General features: G+C 44.2%; 4 protein-coding genes across 45 annotated transcripts; 1 reads left to right on the top strand and 3 right to left on the bottom strand.

Annotated features, from left to right (window-relative positions):
• Positions 1-29: 29 nt before the first annotated feature.
• On the top strand, positions 30-4,691 carry odf3l2a (outer dense fiber of sperm tails 3-like 2a). The gene is made up of 5 exons (XM_048989014.1): positions 30-859; positions 983-1,064; positions 1,664-1,774; positions 2,434-2,547; positions 4,134-4,691. The coding sequence occupies exons 2-5, from the start codon at positions 1,016-1,018 to the stop codon at positions 4,619-4,621; spliced, it is 762 nt and encodes a 253-aa protein (XP_048844971.1). The 5' UTR covers positions 30-859; positions 983-1,015; the 3' UTR covers positions 4,622-4,691.
• A 597-nt stretch (positions 4,692-5,288) lies between these two features.
• cks2 (CDC28 protein kinase regulatory subunit 2) lies at positions 5,289-7,135 on the bottom strand. The gene is made up of 3 exons (XM_048989051.1): positions 6,920-7,135; positions 6,176-6,303; positions 5,289-6,023 (listed from the first exon to the last, which is right to left on the bottom strand). The coding sequence occupies exons 1-3, from the start codon at positions 6,976-6,978 to the stop codon at positions 5,980-5,982; spliced, it is 231 nt and encodes a 76-aa protein (XP_048845008.1). The 5' UTR covers positions 6,979-7,135; the 3' UTR covers positions 5,289-5,979.
• Positions 7,136-8,147: 1,012 nt separating this feature from the next.
• On the bottom strand, positions 8,148-10,752 carry ebi3 (Epstein-Barr virus induced 3). Of its 2 annotated transcripts, none has more exons than XM_048989007.1 (7): positions 10,687-10,752; positions 10,185-10,312; positions 9,882-10,097; positions 9,595-9,712; positions 9,256-9,428; positions 8,905-9,062; positions 8,148-8,560 (listed from the first exon to the last, which is right to left on the bottom strand). In XM_048989007.1, exons 2-7 carry the CDS (start codon positions 10,294-10,296, stop codon positions 8,417-8,419), a joined length of 921 nt encoding a protein of 306 aa, XP_048844964.1. In that variant the 5' UTR covers positions 10,297-10,312; positions 10,687-10,752; the 3' UTR covers positions 8,148-8,416. The 2 variants fall into 2 exon arrangements, with proteins under 2 accessions (XP_048844964.1, XP_048844965.1); XM_048989008.1 differs by having other exon boundaries at positions 10,185-10,355; positions 10,687-10,734.
• A 127-nt stretch (positions 10,753-10,879) lies between these two features.
• On the bottom strand, positions 10,880-25,329 carry LOC125716502 (ankyrin repeat domain-containing protein 24-like). 41 transcript variants are annotated; one of them, XM_048988888.1, is made up of 23 exons: positions 24,557-25,329; positions 23,903-24,029; positions 23,236-23,366; positions 22,082-22,170; positions 20,644-20,708; positions 20,295-20,352; positions 20,096-20,166; positions 19,736-19,842; positions 19,403-19,533; positions 19,205-19,227; positions 18,329-18,430; positions 17,732-17,840; positions 17,309-17,487; positions 16,876-17,042; positions 15,881-16,424; positions 15,683-15,748; positions 14,146-15,550; positions 13,495-13,784; positions 13,190-13,384; positions 12,874-13,014; positions 12,369-12,497; positions 12,153-12,218; positions 10,880-11,270 (listed from the first exon to the last, which is right to left on the bottom strand). In XM_048988888.1, exons 2-23 carry the CDS (start codon positions 23,963-23,965, stop codon positions 11,196-11,198), a joined length of 4,206 nt encoding a protein of 1,401 aa, XP_048844845.1. In that variant the 5' UTR covers positions 23,966-24,029; positions 24,557-25,329; the 3' UTR covers positions 10,880-11,195. The 41 variants fall into 41 exon arrangements, with proteins under 41 accessions (XP_048844845.1, XP_048844836.1, XP_048844820.1 ...); XM_048988879.1 differs by having other exon boundaries at positions 14,146-15,649; positions 24,557-25,328; XM_048988863.1 differs by adding an exon at positions 15,617-15,649 and having other exon boundaries at positions 15,683-16,424; positions 24,557-25,327.
• Between the last annotated feature and the right edge of the window lie 373 nt (positions 25,330-25,702).

The following is a 25,702-nucleotide window of genomic DNA, read 5'->3' as shown; positions in this document are numbered from 1 at the left end:
CATCTATGCAGATTCATTAATGTCACACGTTTCAGCTTTTATAAATCCAGCGTGATAAATGCATCCATTATTTTACATGGTAACTTAAAACAATGCAATTACTCACCTGTCAGCAGGTGATGAGATTCTTGACGATCAGATGGGAGAAAGAGTGCAAAAAGTGCAGGTCTTGCAAGAAACTCGTGCTGAAACATCCCATTCTGTCACCATAGCAACCGTCTGCTTACTTCAGGTGTGACTGTAAGGATTGCCTGATTCAGATAACGTTACATGAGACCTAACCTATGTGATGTCACCACTCCGAAGTGTATCAACTGCTTATTTAACGCTCTGGACTCCAGCAGTCAGTGCAGTTTAAATGGGAGGTGGACAGCACTGCATCTACAGGCTTCATTTATTCATTTACTTACTAAATTTGCCTTTGATAATATTTTTCCCCAAAGAGAAATTCTTTCAAATGTGGCATCATTCCAAAACAGCTCTGTACTAGCTAGCTACCTAGCCAGCCTTACCTAAGAACAACAGCAGGATTTTCCATGCCCATCAAGACATCGAAGAAGTGACACAGAGAAGAAAAACCAGATCGACCAATTGATCTGGACGTTTGTCATTTTGCATGAGTCCGGAGGCGCCTGATTCTGTCTATATCACCTCAGATATCTGGCAACCTGTCAGCTACAAACATTACTGACTTTCGGAAACTTGAACTGAATTCTTTCCATCTCCATCTTGCGATGTAGCTTTACACTTCTGCCTTTGGAAAGGAGATATTTGACATGTTATCGAAAAGAATCCCTTGGTTACTGGACACTGTCAGCAGCATATTAACCTGATTGACTTATTTGATTCAAGGAAAGAGGTAAGTGGTAAATACTGTCAAAGGTTGTACATGGACTGTAAAATCTGTCAGTGCAGTTCCCCGAACATCTCTAGTTCTGCTCTCAGAGAGGAGAATAATCGAGCTGGTTTTTCGCATCTCCAGCTGTTGAGCTGTTCTCTCCAGCGACCATTCCGAATGTCAGAAACAGAGAGAAGACGTCCGATTATTGCCGGCCGCGAAAAAGGTAAGCTTCAGGAATTCTGTATTGTGCAGCTGACAGTTTCACTAGGATAACAGGCACAAGTCAACAAAAAAAATGTTACAGCTCTACAGACATAATTCCAGGTGAGAATATTCACCTGATATTTGTGTAAAATTACTGCATAAAATGTCTTCTCAAGATTTGCTGTACAGACCACGAGGAAGCTAAATAAAAGTTAGTGACATGAGACACAACATTTGGTTTTCAAACATTTAAGAATTTTCTTTTGAGAGTCACACGTGAATGTCTCACAGTGAAATGTAGGCCTATTACCTAAGGGTGTTAGACTTTCTAGAAGTTTCTAGGTTTACATTAACAGTAAGGAAATTTATCATGCTTGAGTCTAGTTTTTGTAAGCAGAAAGGCCTTTTGAGGTAAAAATACACAGGCTACATTTTGAGGGACCATGGAGTCCTGTAGAGTATCAAGGTGTCTTTTGACACCCCCTGTAAAGGCCACTAGTTGAGACAACTTGACATCTGATCTTTACTTTAAGGAAGGTGTTTGTTTCCGGAAGGTGAAGAGTGGGAGGGTGTTTATTTGGGGCGGACTAGTTGTGTTTTTTTTCCGTCTGTCACCAGGGCCCGGACCAGCTCGATACGCCCTCCCAACGACTGTCGGCTTCATCGGTCATGACTTCACTAAACCATCAAGTCCTGCCTATTCCTTCCACAGCAGGATGAGCAACAGCAGTGAGTATTGCCATTTTTAGAGCACCGTATCACTATCCCCTCAGCAGCTGACCTTGGATCAGTTTTATTAATAGGCTTAAATGGTAAAAGTTACGTCAGGGGCGAGGTAAACTGATCTTAAATGAGTAGTTAATGAAAGAGAATAACCAATCTCGCGTTAGCAAAATCTATGAGTTTAAAGAAAACCCCCTCTTTCTGTTCACGAGAGAGTTAGGGACGTTATTTTGTGATGCGTTGTTTCGTAAGTATAAAGTATGTTCCGTAGAATAACATCGCATCATCGCCAAAAAGTTGCTGTTTTTACAGCAGGCAAAAGTAGTTATGTCATGGCGCACTCCAGCCACAAGAGGGAGCAAGGGCACCACAATGGGGACAAGGTCAATGGCTGCCATGTGTTTTAGACAATAGCTTGTTCTGCAAATTGATCCTGTCATCGTGTTTTATGCTGCTTTATACGTTTTTTCTTCACATTTTGTTCTCCTGATCAACAAAACATTTATGTAAAATTAAACAGAAATAACCATTGCAGCCACACAGGATACAGTCATAATGTAGTACATCATAACGGATTAAAAAGATCCCAGAATGAAAACAAATTATTTCCAGCGCTCTACACCTTTCTCGCTCTCTGCCTAACCCATCCACCGTTTGCCGTGTAGTGTATTTCATTGACTCCAGTCCCGGCCCACAGTATCAAGTTGATGCAAAAACAACGCGCTTTGGCAGGGAGAGCGCACCTGCATTCACCATACTTGGCAGGCGGAGGACGAACGGTGAGTTTTCCATGAGGCTTCCTGCATGTATAATTCCCCACAGAGAGCAAAGGTGTGCATTGATTCAGGGTTTAAGGAATTACCATGAAACGTGTTTTAGGCGCGGTCTAAAAAGTGAAATGATGGGGAAAAAAACGTACATTTCAAAAGTATCACAGAAATCTGTAACACAGGAAAAAAATGCTGTTTAATGTAACACCTTGCATTACAGGTAACATTTTATGTATATTTTGGCACCTTGCTGTCTTGAACAGCTCAGTAGAGAATTTGTTAGTATCGGGCATGAAAATGGATTAACTGCATTACAGCGAGTCACCTTCCCTAATGGCTGATTATACTACTGTTCGGAGAACAATGAAACAGGTGTTTGTGGCAGGGAAGGATTGTTCTATTCCTGTCAGCTGTTTTAACTGAAAATGTCTAACACCACCTGGAGTTCTACACTACCAGTCAAAGGTTTTTTGCAGACACTGAGATTTTCCACATTTACATGTTGCTCAACATTTACTACAAATACATTCAATATCCTTTACAGCATGTTCTTTTTACAAGGGACATTAAACACTGCTCTGTTTCATGGGATGAAACGGTTAACTAGTGCATGTAAAGGACAGGCTAGAATTTGACTATGCCATCACCACACAACCGGTTAATAAGACATCCACTGTTACATGTTCTTTCCCTGTTATAAAGGAACCTTGTTTTATTTGACTTACATTTTCGTTTATAGCTGTTCCAGTGCGTAACAAAAATAATTAAAAAAAACATGCAGTTTATGAAATAAGTGGTAAAAATCTGTGGAGTGAAAAAACATTTGACTGAAAGGGTATGTAAATGTGTTAATACATCATGCAAAATATTTTAATACAAGTGGAATTTCCATGGTCTGTTGTTCACATTATAAGTAAGGACAACGATACACAGCCCTGCTCGGGCATCTTGCCAATGATATAGAGTGGTGGTTCTCAAACTCGGTCCTCGGGCCCCGCTGCCCTGCTTGTTTTCCAGCTATCCCTGCCCCACACACAAGTCCCAGCTGTCTTTCAGCTTCTGATTACCTGGGTCAGGTGTGTTCAGTCAATCAGTAGTGTGTAGGGCAGGGATAGCTGGAAAACAAACAGGGCAGTGGGACCGAGTTTGAGAAGCACTAATACAGAGAAACAAACATCTTTTTAAAAAAAACTTTGATTGGCATTGGGAAGCCTTTTGTGATCATCCTGATCCGGATGACTCTTTGTTTCACCTGGTTAACAAATGCTCAGTAACGTTGCTCAAAAAGATACCCTGTGTATCATCACCTTTATTGTTTTCAGAATGGAGAGTCCTGGTTATTGTAACACACATGTTCATAAACAGCCATATAGCACGATTCCCTGAGGGTGATCATTGCTGAGTGGCTGGACCAGGCCCAGGGGACGCCCACGTAATGTCTGGCTGCGGCCGACAGACGGTCATTTCCAGAGGGTGGGACTGGACCACGTGTTGGCCTGGGGAGGAGGGGGGTCGCGAACTACGATCGAGGTGTTTTATCGCGTGGTGGGTGCAGCAACCTGACCTGAATCTTCATATCACGTCTTTCTGTTTAGCTGGGACCTTCCAGACGCCAGGGCCGGGCACCTACAGTCCTGAGAGAGTGCCCCCTGTCAACAATCACCGAAGGCCTCCATCTTATACCATGGGGTCACGCACCCGTTACCGCTCCATAGACAGTGTACCTGCGCCCAACCAGTACACACTTCCGGCACTCATGGGCTCGCAGGTGCTCGACAAGCCAAGCAGTGCCAGATACAGCGTTGCCGGACGCTGTAGGTCCGGGGGAGGGTCTGAAGACTTTGCTAGGACTCCAGGACCTGGCAGGTACAATAGCACAGACCCCAGTGTGTACCTGCCGAGGCAGCCTGCTTACTCCATGCTGGGCCGTCGCAGCAGCCCTGGCAGCACTGCCCAGAGACCTGGGCCTGGAACATACAGTCCAGAAAGGGTTCTGGCACACAAGCCCCGCCCCCCTTCCTATTCTTTAGGTAGGAGGCACTCGGAGTTTGTCACTCCCCTGGTTGTGGGTATGCTGGACTGAGCACCTATATCCCAGCTACAACTTGCATACAAATGGACAAATCTGGATAAAATGCAACTGCTAAACTGTATGCTTGTGCAGTTTCTCATTTTCCTCTTTCAGTGACTCATTTCTGCCTGAAATGTGTTTAAAATAATTTAAGGAACTACATCACTTACATTTTTTAAACTGCTGCCCTTATTTTCTACAACACAGGCAAGTTCCCCAACAAGGCTACATGTATTAGGGTACAACCATCCATCCATTTTCAAAACCACTTATTCTACTGGGGTCCTGAGCATGTCCCGGAAGCAATGGGCACAAGGCAGGGAACAACCCAGGATGGGGGGCCAGCCCATCGCAGGGCAGACTCACACACCATTCACTCACACATGCATACCTACGGGCAATTTAGCAACTCCAATTAGCCTCAGCATGTTTTTGGACTGTGGGGGGGAACCGGAGTACCCGGAGGATAACCCACGACAACAGGGGGAGAACATGCAAACTTGAACCCGGGTCCCAGAGGAGGCAACAGTGCTACCCACTGCACCACCATGCCGCCCCCGTATTAGGCTACATGTATTATAAAATTCAAAGTATGGCAGAATTAAAAAGAGACAGATTTCTTTTTAAAGTGTAAAATGAGTTGCATTATGTATCACTCCGAAGAATAATTAGACAAAAACATTTTTCAATTTCTTATATAATACAAAAATTGGAAAAAAATACAGACAATATATACTCACACATAGAAAAAAAAACTAAACTGATTCAGGGAAAACAGAATCAAGTATTTCAACTAAAATGGAATTTATCACCAACAAACTCTAATAGTTGCCATATATCTGAACTTAAATAGTACATTTAAAAAGATGTATGTACTGTCTGAACACAATGTTTAACAATACTCAAAATTAAATAGAGTGTAAAGAAAAACCAGACACACTGTCAAGGGGTTTTAGAAAACAAGACTTCTCTCCATCCTTTTTTGAAACCCATAATGTCTCCCATAAATATTACACTGAATACCATTCGGAACCATGTCTTTAAGTTAATGTATTTTATAAAACAAAAAAAAGGTTACCTAACCATTCGGTGGCTCACCTCTATCCACATTTTTGGCCACATCTGTTGTAAATCGAGCCAGCCAGACTAACAGAATCCTTTCCAGAAGCTGGGAATGCATTGGTCTACACAATCACAGCCCAGGGAATCTTACGTGGCCCTTTCCACTCAACATGAAACCAAAAAAAGGCCCACGGCACAAAATATAAATATAATATGAACAGAAACAACTCAGCAGTAACTTTAAATTGCAATCTGTTACATATAAGCAGTTCCATCTAGTTGGTGTCTCTCTGGAAGTCCCCATTTGTTCAGTCTTTTGGAAGAGGCCTTCGGAAAAGCAGTATGTGTGGCTCTAAAAAACATACATTTTCTTTTTCAGATCGAAACTGTTTATCAAGAGTAAATAGACTAGGTAAAAGTACATACCACTCAGTTAAATGTCTTACATGCAGGTCATGTTACTGTGCAGTTAATGCACTGGTTACTTCTAAGTGTGCCCCTCACCTGGCTTATGGACCATGTAATGAATCCAGCCTTGGCTCTGTTGCACTCCCAGGCCTCGCCACTCCTCCTCGGACATCAGATGGGATGTGGGGACCAGCTTGGACAGCTGCTTGGGGAGCATCACGTGCCTGTTATTTTGACAAGCAATGGGGATTCGCGTTAGACATGCCCGTGATGCTCCTGAGCAATACTGCCAGCTGAGTTTCGCAGCAAACGATTCTACAAAATATAGGACTTTTAAAAAACCTGACCACGAGAGTGACGTTGTGTAAAGATAGGGATCGACATAACTGGTATTCAAGAATGCGATCATGGTAATTTGTCATAACAACGCATGTGTACATAAAATAAAATACGCAAATACACAAAATGATTCGGTATTTGCGCTGTTCGTACATGTTACGTCAATCCCTGTATAGTGTATAGACCAATACGTCTGTTAACGTCAAACTACTACGTAAATAAGTTTTTAACAAGAATGCATCTCTCTAGTAGGGGTAATAATCCCGCGTTACAACTGTTCAAGCCAACTTGAGCAGCGCTGTTTCATTGGACTGGATTCCTCATGATTTTTTTCTCCCGCTATTTATTTTAAAGAACGTTTAAAAAGGCTAAACAACCCGTTACAATAAACCGTACCTTTCAAACTAACGACCTAAATCAAAGCACAACGAAAATCACGTGGGAAAACGGCAGTAATGACTTTCGTCAGTCGCGGTAGTTAATGTTAGCTCGTTAGCTTACCTGTACTCAAACTCTTCGTCTGTGTATTTATCAGAGTAGTAAATCTGTTTTTTCGACATCTTCCTCTTATTTCACGTTATTCGAAGTTATATATAGAAATACGCTGTTTATTCCCGGTGTAGACCGACTCTCGCCGTTAAGTTTTACCGTCTCGCGACTACTGAGGATCGCCGCAGTCAAGATTTTAAACTCAAACGAACCGCGCCTCCTCTGATTGGCGGAGACGCGCGGGGAAAAAGAGCAAACGGCTTCCCATAGACACGCCCCTCCATGCGTGACGTAACTGGGCATTCCTTTAACGCTTAGTAATTGTCTGATATAGACGTAATTTGTAAACATTTAACCCCACTTCAGCTAGGTCTCTAATTTGAAATAGAAATTCTAGAAAACCTAAACGTTGTTGCTATTTTTTATAGTACGTATGGAGAAAATATATTTGATATATCTTGATACTGGCGTTAGACTGTGGCAGTCACAGCTTGAACTGTAACGAGCTGAAAATAAATGAAACTACAAAAAAACACATCATTGATGTTATTTTAAACACGTAAGAATTATAATACACTGATACAACAACATCTTTTGCGCAGTTGCTGATGTTGTAATACAGACCTGTGTGAACCCCGGTGTCACAATAAACTGACACATGCCGCAGTCTGCCGCTAAGAGCGATCAAGGTTGGCACTTAGAAATGGAATCCCATTATTTGCGCATATCTCTTCATGGAGGTCTAAAGGAACTGAGCTGCAAAGTGGGATATCCCAAAATATACACCAGCAGTCAGATAAAATTTAGACCTAAAACGTAGCAATTCTGTATGTCCATTGCCATATTACGTAATGCTTTTTATTGCGTTTATGTTGGAAAAAATTTATTAAAATACATACAATGTATAAAATTTTACTTTTGAAGTTATCTTCTCATCTAATTATTGTGTTTTATGTTTATGAATTATTTTTCTAGTCGTATGATTTTGTGAGTATGTTTAATTTGATGTCCTATTTTATATATTGATAATATTAGAACGTTATCAAATAAGTTCCCTAATTAAGAAATTATGTACCAGTGGCAAAATGATTAGTATACATACCGAAATACCTTTTCAATTCATTGTTATTGTTACATTTCCTGGTTCTGGCATGAGGTAAGCGGTGGTGCATATGTTTTTCCATCTGGTTACTTCCTACAGAATGACATCATTTAAGAGTAGCGCCCAGAATGCATCGTGAAGGATTCACTGTAATGATTTATTCAGTTGGTTTGATGTATATTTCAGAACCTTCATTACACTGTGTCTCAAAGGTGCCGGTGCCAATGGTTAGTGTCACGTGGGTCTGCTCATTTTTGTAATTTCATGATGAATTGTATCTGAAAGTGTGTAAATGTTTAGGCAACTGAGGGAGGTAATCACACAGTTCTGGGTGCCACAGTACTTGCAGGAAACAGCTCTGAGGACATGAGACTTGCATGGAAGGGGGGCTGACTGTTCTGCCAGAGTCAAACTACTGTGGCTGTTATAGGTGTGGTCCAGTCGCTGCTCTGGCCCACGTCCAGCAGTTCCTGGGCAGAGATCTGGATGTAGTACGTGCTCCGCGGTAAAAGCCCCCTCAGAGTCATCTTTAAAGACTCGTATGGACCGAGCTGCGGGGAGAGGTATTGGGTGTGACATTGACAAATTCATGGGACAACCTGCAGGGTTTATATAAAGTCTTCTTACATTTGTTGCCAAACAAGTTGCTAGGGTAACCAAGTGTTGACTAACTCAACAGCCACACACTTCCTGGAGAAATGATAATTGTTCAGCCAAGAACATAAGCTGATAGAGTCGGCTAAATTATCTCAGATTTGTAACTTTTTTTGAACGTTTTATTCCGAACCGTGGTTCCAGAAAACCGGCACGTATGCTAATTTTAGTCCTAGCTGACATGTAAATTACTGAGACAAGTCAGCCTTCACAAGAAGGGTCAAGAGGGGGGGGCACTTACAATGCGTGCGGAGGCCTCACTGTTCCTGTAGAACCTCACTTTGTATTTGAGTGGAAAGTATGGGAGGTTAGTCCAGGTAGGGGGTGGAGCCCATTCTACGATCAGCTGCTTAGTCAAGCCTGGTACAACCCTCACATTAACTGGGGGGTCTGGTTTTACTGTGGAGAAGAGGACAAAGATGAGGCTTGTGTGTCACCAGAAATGGTCAATGGCATATAACTTCCCACACAGAGCTATTGATGTACTATGACTTCAGACTTTACAGTTAGCTTTTCCACAGTGGCTGGGGCCCCCAAGGCGGTGAGGAATCAGGGTCTGGCTGGAGCAGTGCTTGGATGGGATGTGTATTACCAATATCCTCCAGGGTGAAGAGCAGAAGGCGGGTAGAGGAGCCCAGCGGGTTTAGAGCCGTGACATTGAAAATGTAGTGGTCAATACTGAAGAGCTTCATCCCCTGCATCACACAGTGGCGGTTAGCACCTGGGACACTATGGCATGGCAGCACTTCTCTGGAGTGTTGCAAGCTGGGAGGTGAGGGAGGAAATGACATCAGCACCCATTATGAAAGGAAGCAGTGTGTTGACTGGGAACATTTTACCTTTACATTCAGACTGGCACAAAATATAGTGCATCGAGCTAAGCTAATAACAGATCGCAGACATCTTCCGGGACCAGATGACAGCCTCCTACCTGTAGGTGGCAATGTAGCTTGTTGGCAGCGTTGGTTCTGGTTGTTCATCCCAGGAACATATGACACTATGAGGGTAATTATTAGACCAACAGCGAACTTCAGGAGTTGAGGGAGGGTCTGCATGAAACACATTATAGTCAATTACCAGAACAGAGGCAAAAAAGACACACATGCATGCAACACTTAATTCAGGAATCATGTTCACAATGGAGATTTAAACCACACATTGTTGTTCTGGAGTCATATGTAGTAATAAGTAGACAACAAATGTGGAGAAGAAACTCACAGCCTGGTTGCAGGTGCAGCTTCTGTACCACGGTGCCATTGGCAGTGTGGCAGGTGTAAATGCCTCCATTCTCTAGACTGATGTTTTGCAGAGTCAGGAATCCTCCTGAGGTCAGAACTGTCCCGTTATGCATCCACTCCACCCCTAGCTCCCCCGGGTCCTTATCCACACCTCCGTAGGCAGTGGAGAACGTAGAGCCTACACTGACGTACAGCTCTATCACAGAGTTAAAGATGGTGTTAAAATACATCGCATGTATTTCTCTGACAAGGACAATGAAACCGAGGAGAAAGGGGGTGTCACCTGTCACAGGGAGGTCATCCTTCAGGGGGTGGGGGGCATCAGCGCAGGCTGATGCATGGAGAAGCAGTGTAACGATCCAGCCTTTTACTACCCTGCCAGGATGGCACATCATAGAGCGCTGACTGTACCTGACACAATGCCAGGACAGGAAGGGACAAGAAGTTCACACGACTGCATGAAAATCATTAACGAGAAGATAAACATGAAACGAATTTCCAGCTTCACTAGCAAATTAAAATATACAGGGTCCATGCTATGTGTTGTTCATAAACCACTAACCACAAAATATAAAGACATGTTACAGGCATGTACACACAATGTTTTTCGGTGTTAATTCTATGTCCCATGTAGCCCATTAAAGACAGAAAACACAAATACACACACAACCCATATTTCTGTATTTTGGCTTGCATACAGAATGCATGTAATATTTATACTGAATACATGTTAAATTGCACCAATATTGACAATAAGAGAATGAGATAGAGGCAGGCAGCCTTACCAAAGCGTTCAGATTGTCTGTCTCTGTCCTCTGTGATTTCCAGCAGTAACTTTGATACTGGGGGAGTTATGGGGGGGGGGTTTGTGGGGGAACCAGCATTGCATAACTGTGTTTTTTTGTGCTAATCAGCAGCAGACTGTATTCTTCACCACACCATACATTCGCACAAGTAAGAAGAGCAACTGAGAACAGCCAGAATCACTTCTCGTTTATTGAAGGAACCTATTGATCTCGGTAGACAGAAGTGAAAGTATGAAGTGTTATTATCTGGACATAAAATGACAGAATGTCGGCCGAAGTCCTGGTGTGACTCCGCCCATATTCCTGGTCTAAATTGTAATTCAGCGTCTAGTTCGTTATGTCATTTCCACAGCCTAATGCGATAACTACAGAGCTAAGTGATTCCCATCCTGGACCAGTCCACATGTGGAGCAGAAAGGCAGCGGCTGTGTATGATACGCAATACAGATTCCCAGTGATTCCCACATGGGTGGGGGCCCGGCATCTTCTCAGTGGCCCGGTTCAGTCTGGGTCATCCTCAGGATCTGCAGTAGGAGGGCCTGCACCTCCTCGTCCATGCGGCCCTGAGGGTCAGCGAGCGCATGCTAATTTACCACCCCGACAGGAGAAGCAGCACCCCCCCCCCATAAGTGAAAAAATAAGCGGCGGGGGGGTTAAAAAATGACGATCTTACAAGATTCAGTGTAGTCCACTCTTTTAGAACAGTTCACACTGCATATGAGATTGGAGACCCCTGCCTTACATTTATGTGAGCTTGCTACACTTTCACATCATGGTCAGTTTGCCCATCAGACCCCCCCCCTCCCCCACCCAAGACCTCTGACACAATTCAAACACTGAATATGTTTGCCTGAACTGCAAATCATGGCACTGTGAGCACAAATAGGGACGACGGGGGATGCCCCCCCCCCCTAATATCAGCAGACCCCTCCCTTTCCCAATAAATAAATAATGTTCCTTATGAAACTGCACATTACTGAGTACTTTGCTGCACATGCAGAGCATGTGGATGAAACATATACGTGACAAAGACAGAATATAGTCCTGGATCAGACAGACTCACTTAATCACATGGACGAGTTATTTTTTGGCTTTTTAGTTGTGAATCTTAGTCTCACTGTAAATGATGGAATCTTCATTATTGAAAAATCATTTTAATAATGAAACATTTTTACTGTTCACATTGCATCCTTTCATGGTGTGACTATGCATGTGTGCCTATTGTAAAGTCACAATATAACAAGCACCCCCCCCATACACCCCACCACTGATGTAAATTCAGTCCCCCCCCCACAATGTCAAACACCTCCCCAAGCCACTGCTGACCACTGATTTCAGCTCATACCCATCTGGTAGCTGTACATGCAAGACAACTCCTGACCCCTATGCCATGGACTCAAGGTGTTCTCCCCTCACTCCCAGCATCTCTGCACCCCCTTGCTCACCTGAACAGCTGCTAGAAGGTGCGCCCGGTACACAGACACCACAGCGCGATGCTTCTCCTCCCAGTCCTACACACGGAGAGGAACACACACTTGTGACAGAGAACAGTGAAGTACGTGGAACCCACTACAGCACGTAATGTATATCCAAGGTCTACGTCTTCCAATGGCTCTTTACCTGCTGGATGTACTGACACCCAGAAAGCAATGTGGCCTTACCTGGAGCTGCCGTTTCAAAGTGGCTACTCTGCTCTTTGGTGCCACCTGCTGGTCGGAGCAAGGAGACGAGGGAAGGACAAGTGTCAGAGGAAGACTCCCGTAGAGGATCTCCGGGGAAAGGTCTGGGAGCTGCAAAAGGAAGAGAGTCAGTGCATCACCTTTCCTCACCTTCAATCTCTTCCATTAAATATGGAACCAGGTATTGCCGGCACCATCTAAATTTGTTGGACTGTTACGGTTCTGTTCATTACTAGTCGTGCAAGTTCATACAATCACACAACAGAGATCTTTACACAGAATGAGGAAAAAAACACAGTGAAGTTTTATCTATGCCCTTGTATAGTATGTCCATTCCCTTGAATGAATGAATGAATGAATGAATGAATATTACATTTATATTCATAACCTACTGGATACAGATCCCTAACTCTAACTCACTGTCTGAGTTGTAGAAGCTAATTCAAGAGTAAACATCAGGAATCCCCCAATCGGAGTGCTCTCTCACCCCGCCACCCTCCTTGGCTGCACCCAGGTGGTCAGACTGGGTTCTCAGGTATGCCAGGTGCTGCCTAGCAATGGACAGCTGGGCCTCAGCTGCCTGCCGCGCAGCCTTGCTGAACAGAGCCTCCCTCTGCACCCTCAGCACCTGAGACGGGGATTTCAAGGCACACAAAATAATCCCGAAACATAACACAACCTTCACATCACATGTGCAGGTAAAACAGGGGCCTGCTGACATCCCGTCATACATGCACTGACACAGATATGCCTGCATGCAGTCACATGCATACATTCATGCATGCATATGCATGCACACACACCTGGCTGCAGGTGTTCTGGTGCTTGCGTGAGAGATCGTTCAGCCGAGTGGTAAGGCTGCTGAGCTGGCCCCGTAGCATGTTACACAGCACCTCGCGTTCCTCCCAGGTCGCTGCCCCCTGCTGGCCATTTCTCTGCGCCTGTTGCGCCTCCCATACACTGCTCCCGTTTGCCTCTAGGGAATGCTGCAAGGCTAACTACAGGAACCAAGAAAACTAATCAATATGTGAAGAAGATTAAAAGAAATGTAGAACGTAATAAAGTTAACATAACCAAAACTTTAACCATTTAAAATTTGTTTCTGTACCTTTACTTTTTCATGCTCTTCTTTGGATATCATATCTTGCTGGATGACTTGCAATTCAGCCTGTAACCTGGCTATTTCTTGGTCAGCATTCTTGCGAAGGGCCCTCTCCACTTGGAGCTCACGGGCTACTTTGGCAAGTTCATCGGTAAATTTGGACAGTGCCTCCTGGTGCTGGGAGGTATGCAGGACATCTTGCTGTCTGCATAAGCAATTATTCACCTCCTGTTGCATGATTAATTCCTCCTCCACTGTAATATCAGCACAACCCAATGAAGTCTGGGTGCAGCAATCTGATTGGATGGAAGAAATACATGGTTAGTTTTAGATGGACCAGAAATATGTCCATATAAAATTAGCAATAACTCGACATCAGTGTGGCTTATGAAAACATGGCACAGTGGTAATATTTAAGCTATATTTTTAAATAATATTCACAGAGACACAGTAATACAGTTGAAACTCTGTATACTTCAGGTTATTAATCTGTGCCATGAACAACTGCATTGCCTGTTGGCTACAGTGCTGTCGTCTTCATTTTATAACAGTCCACTAGTTTCCTGTAAAGACTCAAAGACAGATATGAATATGAATGAAAGAAGGCAGCCGATGTGAACAGAGGAACACGATGCTCCTCCTCATCCTCCTGCTTACCTTCCTTGTCTGCAGCAGGCAGACACTGTAGCCTCTTTAGCTCCAAAAGAGCCTCACTGAGCTGACTGGCTGCCTCGGCCCGTTCGCGGGCAACCTGCTCCAGCTGCAGACTAAAGGTGAGCCTCAGCATATCTAACCCTACCTGCATCACACCCTGCTGCTCCTCTTCTTGCTGGCTGCCGGTTACAGCATCCCCTTCAGTGTCTCCTCCCCTCTTCGTCAGAGCCTCTCTGTCTACCCCTCTCTTAACCAGAATAGCCTCTGTCTCCTCTTTCTTGCCTAATTGCACCTCAGTTTCATGTTCAGCTACAACTCTGTCTCCCTCTTTCTTGTCTAGCTTTACCCCTGAGCCCTCTATTTTCTTGTCCAGATCCACCTTTGACTCCTCCTCTTTCTTGTCCAGCTTCACCTCTGGTTCTTCCTCTTTCTTGTTCAGATGTATGGACTCCTCCTCCTCCTTGTCCAGATCCACCTTTGACTCCTCCCCTTTCTTGTCCAGATCCACCTTTGACTCATCCTCTTTCTTGTCCAGTTTCACCTCTGGTTCCTCCTCTTTCTTGTCCAGCTTCACCTCCGGTTTCTTGTCCAGATGTGCCTTTGACTCCTCCTCTTTCTTGTCCAGATGTGCCTTTGACTCCTCCTCTTTCTTGTCCAGCTTCACCTCTGGTTCCTCCTCTTTCTTGTCCAGCTTCACCTCCTCTTTCTTGTCCAGCTTCACCTCTGGTTCCTCCTCTTTCTTGTTCAGATGTATGGACTCCTCCTCCTTCTTGTCCAGATCCACCTTTGACTCCTCCTCTTTCTTGTCCAGATCCACTTTTGACTCCTCCTCTTTCTTGTCCAGCTTCACCTCTGGTTCCTCCTCTTTCTTGTCCAGCTTCACCTCCTCTTTCTTGTCCAGATGTGCCTTTGACTCCTCCTCTTTCTTGTCCAGATGTGCCTTTGACTCCTCCTCTTTCTTGTCCAGCTTCACCTCTGGTTCCTCCTCTTTCTTGTCCAGCTTCACCTCCTCTTTCTTGTCCAGATGTGCCTTTGACTCCTCCTCTTTCTTGTCCAGATGTGCCTTTGACTCTTCCTCTTTCTTGTCCAGCTTCATCTCTGGGTCCTCTTTCTTGTCTAGATGTGGAGATTTCTTTTCCAGCTGTACCTCCGGCTCCTCCTTTCTCTTGATCAGCTCCACATTTAACTCTTGACATTCCTCTTTCTTGGCTAGCTGCACTTTTGGCTCCTCCTGTTTCTCGACTTCTAGCTTCTCCCCTTTCATTTCCAGCTGTACCTCTGACTCCTCCTCTTTCTTTCCCAAATGCACCTTTGACTCCTCCTCTTTCTTGCCCAAATGCACCTTTGACTCCTCCTCTTTCTTGCCCAAATGCACATTTGACTCCTCCTCTTTGTTGCCCAAATGCACCTTTGACTCCACCTCTTTATTGCCCAAATGCACCTTTGTCTCCACCTCTTTATTGCCCAAATGCACCTTTGACTCCTCCTCTTTGTTGCCCAAATGCACCTTTGACTCCACCTCTTTATTGCCCAAATGCACCTTTGTCTCCTCCTCTTTATTGCCCAAATGCACCTTTGACTCCTCCTCTTTGTTGCCCAAATGCACCTTTGACTCCTCCTCTTTGTTGCCCAAATGCACCTTTGACTCCTCCTCTTTGTTGCCCAAATGCACCTTTGTCTCCTCCTCTTTATTGCCCAAATGCACCTTTGACTCCTCCTCTTTATTGCCCAAATGCACCTTTGACTCCTCCTCTTTCTTGCCCAGCTGTACCTCTGATCCCTCATCTTTCTTTTCTGGCTGCAGTTTTGACTCCTCATTCCTGCTCAGCTCACTTTCTGCCTCTCTCTCCTTCTTGTGTAACTCCACACGTAATCCCTCCTTTTTCTTCTTCAGATCACTCTCTATCTCCTCTTTTTCTTCTAGTTGCACATCATGCTGCTCCTTCGGCTTATCCAACTGCACCTCTGACTCCTCATACTTTTCATCCAGTTTCACCTCTGGCTTTACTTCCTCATCAGTCTCTTCCCTCTCCTCGCCACCACCTCTCCCATCTTCTCTATTCCAATCTATATTTTCTGCAGGCACCTTATCTCCTCGACACTGGTCTACATCCCGGTTTTCACTGGCAACCATAAGTCTATCTGGCACTTGACTTTTTAACTCATTCAGTTCCATCAAGGCCTGGGCCAGCTCTTTCTCCAGGCCCTGTAACCTCCGCCTCAGCTCCCCCATGTCCTCCAGCTCCTCCACATGTTCATTTGGCCCCATAGGGCCAACACACCTAAACAGGGACAGGAATAGAAAAAAAACAATTAAGCAATCTCTTAAGGAAAAATTGATTGATACAGGATCTCTTTTTCGCAACAAGGTATTCATCCTTCATAAATCAATTATGAATGTTTTAATTCTCTCCCTATACAATTTTACAGTTGAATGCGTTAGACCCATGGGGGTCTTTAGGTGAGATATGGCTATAGCTCCGAGTATTTTAACCCCATAGCCCCGAGTATTTCAACCCCAATGCTAATCTTCCTTCAAAAACAAAGAAGTCAAGCCACAGGCTTGATACTCCCCTAAATGCTCTACATATTTTATATTTGATTATAGTTGGTATTTATCTCAATGATTATGCATTATGCTGTCCAAGTCCAAGACCCAGTTAGCTACTGCTATTAAAATATTGTGTAGTAAAGGTATGAAAGTGCATAGAGAAGTGATATAATGTGTGTTACCCGTCTTCTTTTGCCAAGCTGGGGGCTGCAGCAGAAGCCTGGGACTCACAGACGGTCTTCTGTTGGTCTTCATTGTCATTTGCGAGAGCGTCAAACTGATCAATAGGGACCAGGAGTGAGTATAAGCTCTGCATGTCCACACTGTCCGATTCCGACATCTCCATCCTCTTCAGGACATGAACGGACAGACCACAGGGTAAAAGCTCCCTCTCCATAGTTAATTTTACTGATTTAGTCTGTTTCCAGTGTCTGTTTGCATGTGTGCATCAATGTCTGCTTGAGAACAGGTGGAAAACAAATGCTTTACGAGAATTAAAAGTGTGTGGAAAAACGCAGGTGCTACTGCAAAGTTGATGTCTTAAGACAAATATCGAGAAACACAGCAAAATATAGCGGTGAAATGTACAATAAATAATATGATAAAATGTGGTACCTGTGCTTTGAGAATCTGGTCCTCCATCTGTCCCTGCAGAGTCCACCAGGCATGCAGGTTCCCCTGGCTGAGGGGGGTACGGAGCGAATCACAGTCACCCTGGGACATATAGTCTTCCCGGGCAGAGACAAACTCTGGCTCTGAGTCCCGCGACTTTGGGGAGAGAGGCTTCTCAGCCCCTAGAAGAGACTCGCATGAGCACCTTACAGACCCAACAGACAGCTGGAAAACCATAATGCAGAAAATACACTACAAGTAAACAAAAGGCACGTCTTTTAAACTTGTGCTTTCCAGTCATTTTTTGCATAATTCCATGCATGCTTTTGAATCTGAAATTTCACTCGGTGTGGAGGAATTTTGCAATTCGATCCATGCATAAGCCCTGGGCTTCAGACCCAAAGCCCCGCTGGGTGATTGACACACCAAAATTCTCTGTCTCCAACTGGGGGGTCTCCAGCAGATTCTGGATGGCCACCTGGAGCCTGACCCTCTCTCCCTCCACCTTCTCCAGCTGTTCCTGCAGAACACACAGCTGGGGAGGGAAGTGTTGGGCTGGTTATATATATACACTGACATACAAGTGTCTATGGGAGTAAGAATCATGGGGATCGGATGAATATTAGGGACAGTTAGCCCTTAAAACTAAGTTTAGTTAATTGTTACACCAAAAGGAAGTCTACAGTTCTTACATATCTAAAAAGGTGAAGTGTTCTGTAGGGTGACCAGATATTCCATTGTGATCTACCATTTCAATTAAACAGACCTGGATTTCACTTAAGCACCAAATTCTTGCTGTGTGCTGATTGGTCAGTCTCCTATAATCATGTATGTGTCACTAATGTTAATGTGAAACAGCTGGATGAGTCTTTCAGTCAAGGAAACAAAGCAGAAGAGTTAAACTTTTATCCAAGTACAGGAGCCTCTTACTTTTAAAGTAGCTTGAAAAACCTAAAGTAGCTCAAAATGAGCTGAAATGGGTTATCTGCTCACCCTAGTGATGTGTGAATCTACATGCAATACCTCCTCCAGGACACTGTGGGCGCTGTGGTGCTGCCGCTCCAGGGTCTCAAGCTTATGCAGTAGATGAGCTCTCCCTGGTTTCAGCCTGAAAATATCTTCCATCTCACACACAACAACTCAGTGTCACTACCTGATCCAACAGAAGAGCACAACATCCATCCAGTTTCTGAAACAGCTTATCCTATTCATGGTTGCGGGGGTCCAGAGTCTATGGGTGCAAGGCAGGGAACAACCAAGGACGGGGCACCAACCCATCACAGGGTACATTCACACACCAGTCACTCACACATGCATGCACTCACACATTATGGAGAATTTGGTAACTCCTCTCAGCCTCAGCCTGTTTTCGGGACTGTGGGGGGAAACTGGAGCATCCAGAAAAAATCCCACAACGACATGGGGGGGAACATGCAAACTCCACACACATGGAGCCATGGTGGGGACTCGAACCTGGGTCCCAGAGATGTGAGGCAACAGTGCTAACCACTGCACCACCATGCCGCCCCCAGAATACCACAGCATTGCCTAAATGCCCCATAAAATATACAAGCTGCACAGATCACAGTGGACCTTATCTTATCCACATACTGAAATGCATATTTTGAAGAGTGGATGGAGAAAAATTTCTTACTGTAAATATTATGTAACTTGCTATAATTCATGCTCAAAGAGAGGACAGCTGCATCGTAATTCCTCAGGAGGTAAATCTGTGCAACTGTGTTCTGACATTAATTGAAGCGCTTTGCCATTATACAGAAGTGAAAAGTAGCAGTGATTGGATATGAGCAGCACATTCATGCTAGCAGCCGCGGTTTCTTGCATCACAGTGCAATGCCATGTCATCTGGGAGAATGTAAACAGCATACACACAGTTACCTCCTCACCGGTGCCTTCCGGTGCTTCATGTGTAAGTGGGAGGGAAGAGATGGGATACAGACAACAGATCTTTTAAGCCGCAGCTGTGCTGAGATGTATAACAGGGACCGTGTGTTTTCTATCAATCGATATCAACCACGCATTAGAAATTATTGAATCACTGTTCTGATATGAACTGGATGATCTCACTGATAATACCTTGTACTGTGGGCTGGAGCAATTTATTCAAACACTGCGCCTCATTGGCTGACTGAGGGTTGGCTCCACCCCTCAGCAATGCATCGATTGTCTCCAAATTGCCGTTCTTATACGCCAGCATCAGGGCTGACCTGGAAGAGCATATGCATCATTAGACTGTGTGATCATTGGTCCACCTCGGCATTACTCAGAACTTAAGCTTTTTAAAGGCAAATAGTGTGTTTTTTCATTGAATTGGACCTCCATAATGAGCTCTGTGTGTGTACACAAATTGTAACTGGACTTTCAAGATGTAGATTTTTTTTAATTCATAGTGCTGGAAGGTGCCCTCACCTGCCCTCACTGTCTGGCTGGTTGACATTAGCGCCTTGGTCTAACAAGAAGACACATAGCTCCGCGCGCCCCATTTGAGCAGCCAGGAGGAGCGGTGTCACCCCATCCTGTAGGAGGAATGAGACTGGGCTTGACTACATTTCCCACAATCCTTTCTGCTTGTTGCTCGTTCATACGACACTCTAATTCACAGCAACATATATGCCAGATGGTAATGACTGCAAGTCTTGTCTACAATATATAAGCAGAATTATAGTTGCTTAGAATGCGCACAAAGGTTAATCCTAAATTAGTACGGCAATCAAAGTGCAATCAAAATGTAATCAAGATTCTCTTATGGCTTCAGAAATAATGACCTACCGCATCTTGAGCATTTACACACGCCTTGAAATTCCCCAGCATCTCTACGCAAGAAAAGTATCCATGAACCACTGTATCAGCAGAAGGGCACAACGGAGAAAGAAGGAAACAGGAAGTTAAGGGCTTTTACTTGAGGCAGAGCTGAGCCACATATGAGGATGGACCTGAATTTACAGAAACGCAGTTATTTAGATCTTACCTGCGTGATGAAGGGCTGTCCTGCCAAAACCATCGATTAAATCCACGGGGATCCCCTCCTATGACACAGTATTGTCAGTAGCGCACATAACTCTATGACTGTGTTTCCCAACTCGGTCCTTGTGGACCCACAGACGGTCTCTGTTTTTGCTCCATCTCAGTAAATGTGGACTGTCTGCAGGTCCCTGAGGACCAGACTGGGTAACGCCGCTCTATGGCCATATCACAGCAAAGGGGAAACTGCCTGATCGAAGTGCGTTCATTCAGGCACCGATGCTTTGTGCCTAACGCCATTGTGCAGTGCATGTACAGTGTTTGTATTCAGCCCGCTGGCTGCACTGGCAGCTCACCCGCAGCAGCCTCCTCACGCATGTGGCGTGGCCATTTTTAGCTGCGAGGTGCAGCGCACTCAGTCCTTGGGGAGAAACAAAGACAGTTACTCAGCTGATAATTCAGTGGGTAAATAACCAGACTCATTAACAAGGGGGGCTCACTAATATACACCTGAGAAAAGGTGTGCATCCATAATTGTTTCAGTGAAAAATGAATAATCCAGTTTATAAATGAGGTGAGATATATATATATATATGTATATATATATACAGCATATGTGTGTGTGACTATGTGTGTATCTGTATATGTGACTCCAAACGAGTACGTCAAGCAGTGATGTATTTAACTTACTCTACCTCGAATGCAAATCAAGTATCAGTCAACCAGTGGCTGAGTCCTAAAGTCAGAGTGACCAGCACTCAGGTCTCAGTCCAAATTCAAGTCATCAGTGAGCAAGTTTGAATCCAAATATAAAACTGAAAAGACCCCAAAGATTTTCAAAAATAGATAATAACAGAATTCAAACACAGCAGGTAAATCAAAAAAGACTTTTTTCTATACTATCTATATCCATACTACCATTGCCATACGTGTTTAAAAAAAACAATTATAAATTCTACGCTTGCTGTGGATGCTGGTGGACATATTTGGTAACTTGTGAGTAAGCTGTGAGATAAAGTACCGAGGACCATCTGATCACACGGTGTTGTATTCATCCCGATAGCCTGGTACTCTTTGTATCTCTTGGGAAAAACTGCTGTGTGAATTGGGTAACCTTTAAATTACTTTTTTAGATGAAAGTATGGCAGTTTGTTTACAGAAGTTTGGCTGCATTTGTAGGGGTCAGATCCAATCAAAATTCAAGAAGACAGATCATGGCAGATTGGGTAGGATCTGATCTGTGGATGAGGATTTTGTGCCCATGATCGGAAGGTCACTGGTTCAAATCCCATGGAGGGCGGAGTGATGTCAGTGTTAGGCCCTTGAGCAAGACTCTTAACCTCAGCCACTCCAAAGACACCAGCTGACTCTGCTCCCAATTTCTCACTTGTATGTCACTTTGGACAAAAGCTTCTACTAAATAAGTAAATACAATGTAAATAGAAAAAAACACACACAGCTCATTATCATTCCAGTGTTATTTAACTGATACATCAGCATACTGTCATTGATGCCCAGTGCTTAATTAGCATAGAACAACATGTTTTTTATTGTGCTTTGACTGACTGAGTCAGAGTCCAAGTCACAGGTGCGTTGAGTCTCAGCCTAAGTCTGAGTTATGGTAACCGTGACTTAAGTACTACAATACTGGTGTGAAGGATTGTAACATATAAATCGGATCAGACCAATCCTCTCCTGAATCACTTCCTGTCAGTCAACAGCTCAGCTCAAAGCTTCTCCTGTTTGCTGACATTCTGCTGGGTCCCATGTCTGTGAGACGTGGAGATGTGTTACCGCTCCCATCCGGGCTGGTGACATCTACGCCATGTGACAGGAAGACATCCAGACAGTCCATACGTCCCTTCGATGCACTAACGTGGAACCTGGAGGGGAGAGTTCCAGGAACTGTCACTCAATGTCTGAAGAATGGGTGACAAATAAATGCTGGAGTATTGGGAAGTATTACACTGACCTTATGGAGTATTACACTGAACTTTGGGAGTATTACACTGACCTTTGGGAGTATTACACTGAACTTTGAGAATATTACACTGAACTTTGGGAGTATCACACTGACCTTTGAGAGTATTATAAGTTTCTCGAATAAAACAAGTTTCCTTTATAACATGGGAGGAGCATGTAACAGTACATGTCTGACATCCTGTTAACTGGTTGTCTGGTGATGTCATAGTCAAATTCTAAGCTGTCCTTTAACTTTAAATGCACTAGTTAACTCTTTGATCCCATGAAACGGAGCAGCATTTAACGTCTCCATTAGAAAGAATGGCTTGAATTTTGTCTGCTGTTATATATAATTGCTAGAGAAGGTTACTTTGATGAAGCAAAGACATGGCATTTTCTTGCTAATAAAGGGACTCAAATGGTGAACATACTGTAAATGTATTTGTTAGTGAAGAATATTAAGTGTATTTTTAGCAAATGTTAAGTGAGTAACATGCAAATGTAGAAAATCTCAGTGTGTGCAGAAAACTTTTGACTGGTAGTATGTTCCACCCAATTTCCACAAGCACTGATCTAGGACATGTTCACTGTGAGCCCAGAGCCCATCCAAGAGGCACAGAGCAGGGGATGCCAGTGTGGCACTGGACACATACTCACGCATTTTGGGCAATTGAGAGACACCAATTGACTTAATCTGCGTGTAATACAGGGAGAACATGGAAAATCCACACGACAGAGCCAGGACTGGGAATACATAACCTTTAAGGCTACAGTGCCTCCCATCACAATGTCACTCAACCTAATCCAAGCATTATTTAATTTGGTTACTATTTATATAACAATAATAATAATAATCCATGCATTATGGGTTTATCTATCTATCTATCTGTTTGCAAAGACTGAAATATCAAACTTATCCAAGGCTTAAAAGTGTAACGGTAGTTAGAAAAGTCCACTAAGAAAATATGATCAATTCACAGGCTCACGCAGATTTTCCATCGGGATCTAGCTTGGAGGGGCAGAGCCCCTTCTTCACCAGCAGGGCGGCAGCCTTGTCGGGGTTGTTCTGCTCCACGGCCTGCAGCAGCCTCTCATCACTTTTATTCCAGTCCAGGCTCTGACAGAAGGCGGATGAGGGAAGTCAGAAGCACAGCTATGGATTCACGGTGTGAGTCGGCATGACAGCCACAGACTAAGCCCAACCACACGCAGACAGCCAGAGGATGCAGAAGCGTTATGGGGGAGGACAGACGTCATAATCATTGCATAAGAATTTCTGCTCGTTTTTGCAACACCTGCTTTTACATCCTGAATATCTAGCTTTGTATTTATTAACTGCAAGCACTTTTCTGCAAAGCTAAATATAGGTCAACCTGGATAACAAGTGCTTTGGCTTGACGACAGAATGACTAACTATAAAATACACTAAAATACTGCATTATAATAATGGGCGACAGCAACGGTTTGAGACAATAAATTGCTTGGAACTTATGCATAACATTAACCTCATAACGTAGCAAACAGCAGAAGCTCGTGATACGCATATATATGAGCATAACTCATAAAACTACATCGGGGCCAGGAGACGGACGTAGTTCTATCCCCAAATGTAATCTTTAGCCCCAGTAGTGTAACATGTGGTCGGAAACATACCCTAAGCGCGCTAAAACAAGGGCAATAGCGCTTCATCCAATTAAGCAGGAGTTGGGAATCCATGGGGTCGCGAGGACAGCGCACAGCTGAGCTCTCGGTGACCGCGCTGAAAACTGGAGGACTGTCCCTTTTGGAAACACAGAGACAAAGGCCTCTACGTAATCCCAAATTCTCACACACATGCCAAGACAGAAATTGACGCATGCACTCATATGCATAGAATCTGCAGTGCCAGACACGTGGACCGGGGGGGCAGAAACTCAAACCTGAGCAGATGCTGATTTAAGGGGATGCACCATGACACAGATCATCACGCAGAGAAAATCACAAACACTGCCACACAGAGCTACCGTGGTGTTGGCGCAGGCTGACTATGATTTGACAGATTTGCCAGAAGGACACATCCTACAAGGGCGTAAGAACACTGCTTTTTACTCTGAGCTACTTCACCCAAATTAGCCCGGAAGACTGTAAATCACCTTGCAGGTTAATAAAGCACGAGAGGTAGCACATACCTCCCCCGGGTGCGATCTACAAACCGCAGTCTGACACCGCATGTTCAGTGAGAATAACAGTCTATACACGGCATATGCAGATGAACAAATGCACAGACAGAACGCGGCTCTGCACGTTCGGTAGCCCATACAGTCTCACCCCACCGCTCCGGTGTCCGCATCCGCCGCAGAGTCCGTCGCAGCACTGCAGTCCGTACCTCGCCGGCGTCTCCTCTCCTCTGTGCCCTTCCTCCTCGCCCTCACATCCTATGCTCTATTAGGATTCTCCCCGCTCTCTCTGTGACTCTGCTCTCTCTTTACCCTTTTCTGAATCTTTTTTGGCACGCGCGGCCTCTCTGTCCTCCTTTCCCCACGCGAAACTCCCCGTGTTGTTCCTGTTTGTTCTCCCCCTCCCCCGATTTATCTCAGCCCGGTCATCTCTCAGCCCCATTTGCATCAGCGCATGACAGCTCAGCAAAACTGAGCGCCCGCGTCAGGGGACAGAGAGAGGAGCATCGTGAAGGGCCCAAGGAACATAAAGACCCTCTGAGGGATCAAACAAGGATGTAGAGAGATGCACCAACGTGCCTGACGGGGACTGCAAGTGTTATCCTAATTTTTTTCTGATGAACCCAGGAGGTGAAAAGAGAGGTGTTCTTAGACCATGACGGGGTTTGGGAAAGATGTACTGATGGACCTGAGAAGGACCAAGAGGAATAGTCTGTTGGACCGTAGACTTATCTCAGCAGAACAGGAATAACAAGCTACACAGGTGACTGTATCCATGTGACTTAAAACGTAACAGCTGCAGAAAATGCAAAAAGACTGCATTTCACAAACGTTATATATCTGTCTACTGGATATTGTTTTTAGCGTCATTTTTTACCCTTTACCTGTAGTTTCAATACAAATATAAACGTTGTTACACTTAGTGAACTTTTTGCCTTTCATAATTTTCTGGTTCAATGTATATTGTAGTTTTTCCCAGTGTGCAGTCAAGACAGGTTAGTAAAAACTGCAGTGAAATAAATGAATTTCTATACAGTGTGCCAGTGTGCCAGTGTGCCATGGCCATAAAGACTGTAGTTTCACTCTGCAAATATAAGAAATTACATCATCCTCTAAAAGGAGTTAGAAAAAACTATAAATATTCCCCATATAGGCAAGAATAAAACTACTTCTGGACCATTTTTTGTGTACAGAACAGCTCAGTGATTCCTGTTCTGTGCAAGTAGAATTTGCCAATGTAAGTTGGGCAGCAAAAACAGCTGCAACTGAAAACTAATTCCTGCTTCTTCCAGAGTGT

Source organism: Brienomyrus brachyistius, chromosome 21 (assembly GCF_023856365.1).
Source record: "Brienomyrus brachyistius isolate T26 chromosome 21, BBRACH_0.4, whole genome shotgun sequence".
Lineage (NCBI taxonomy): Eukaryota > Metazoa > Chordata > Actinopteri > Osteoglossiformes > Mormyridae > Brienomyrus > Brienomyrus brachyistius.
This window is presented reverse-complemented; position numbering and strand designations above follow the sequence as displayed.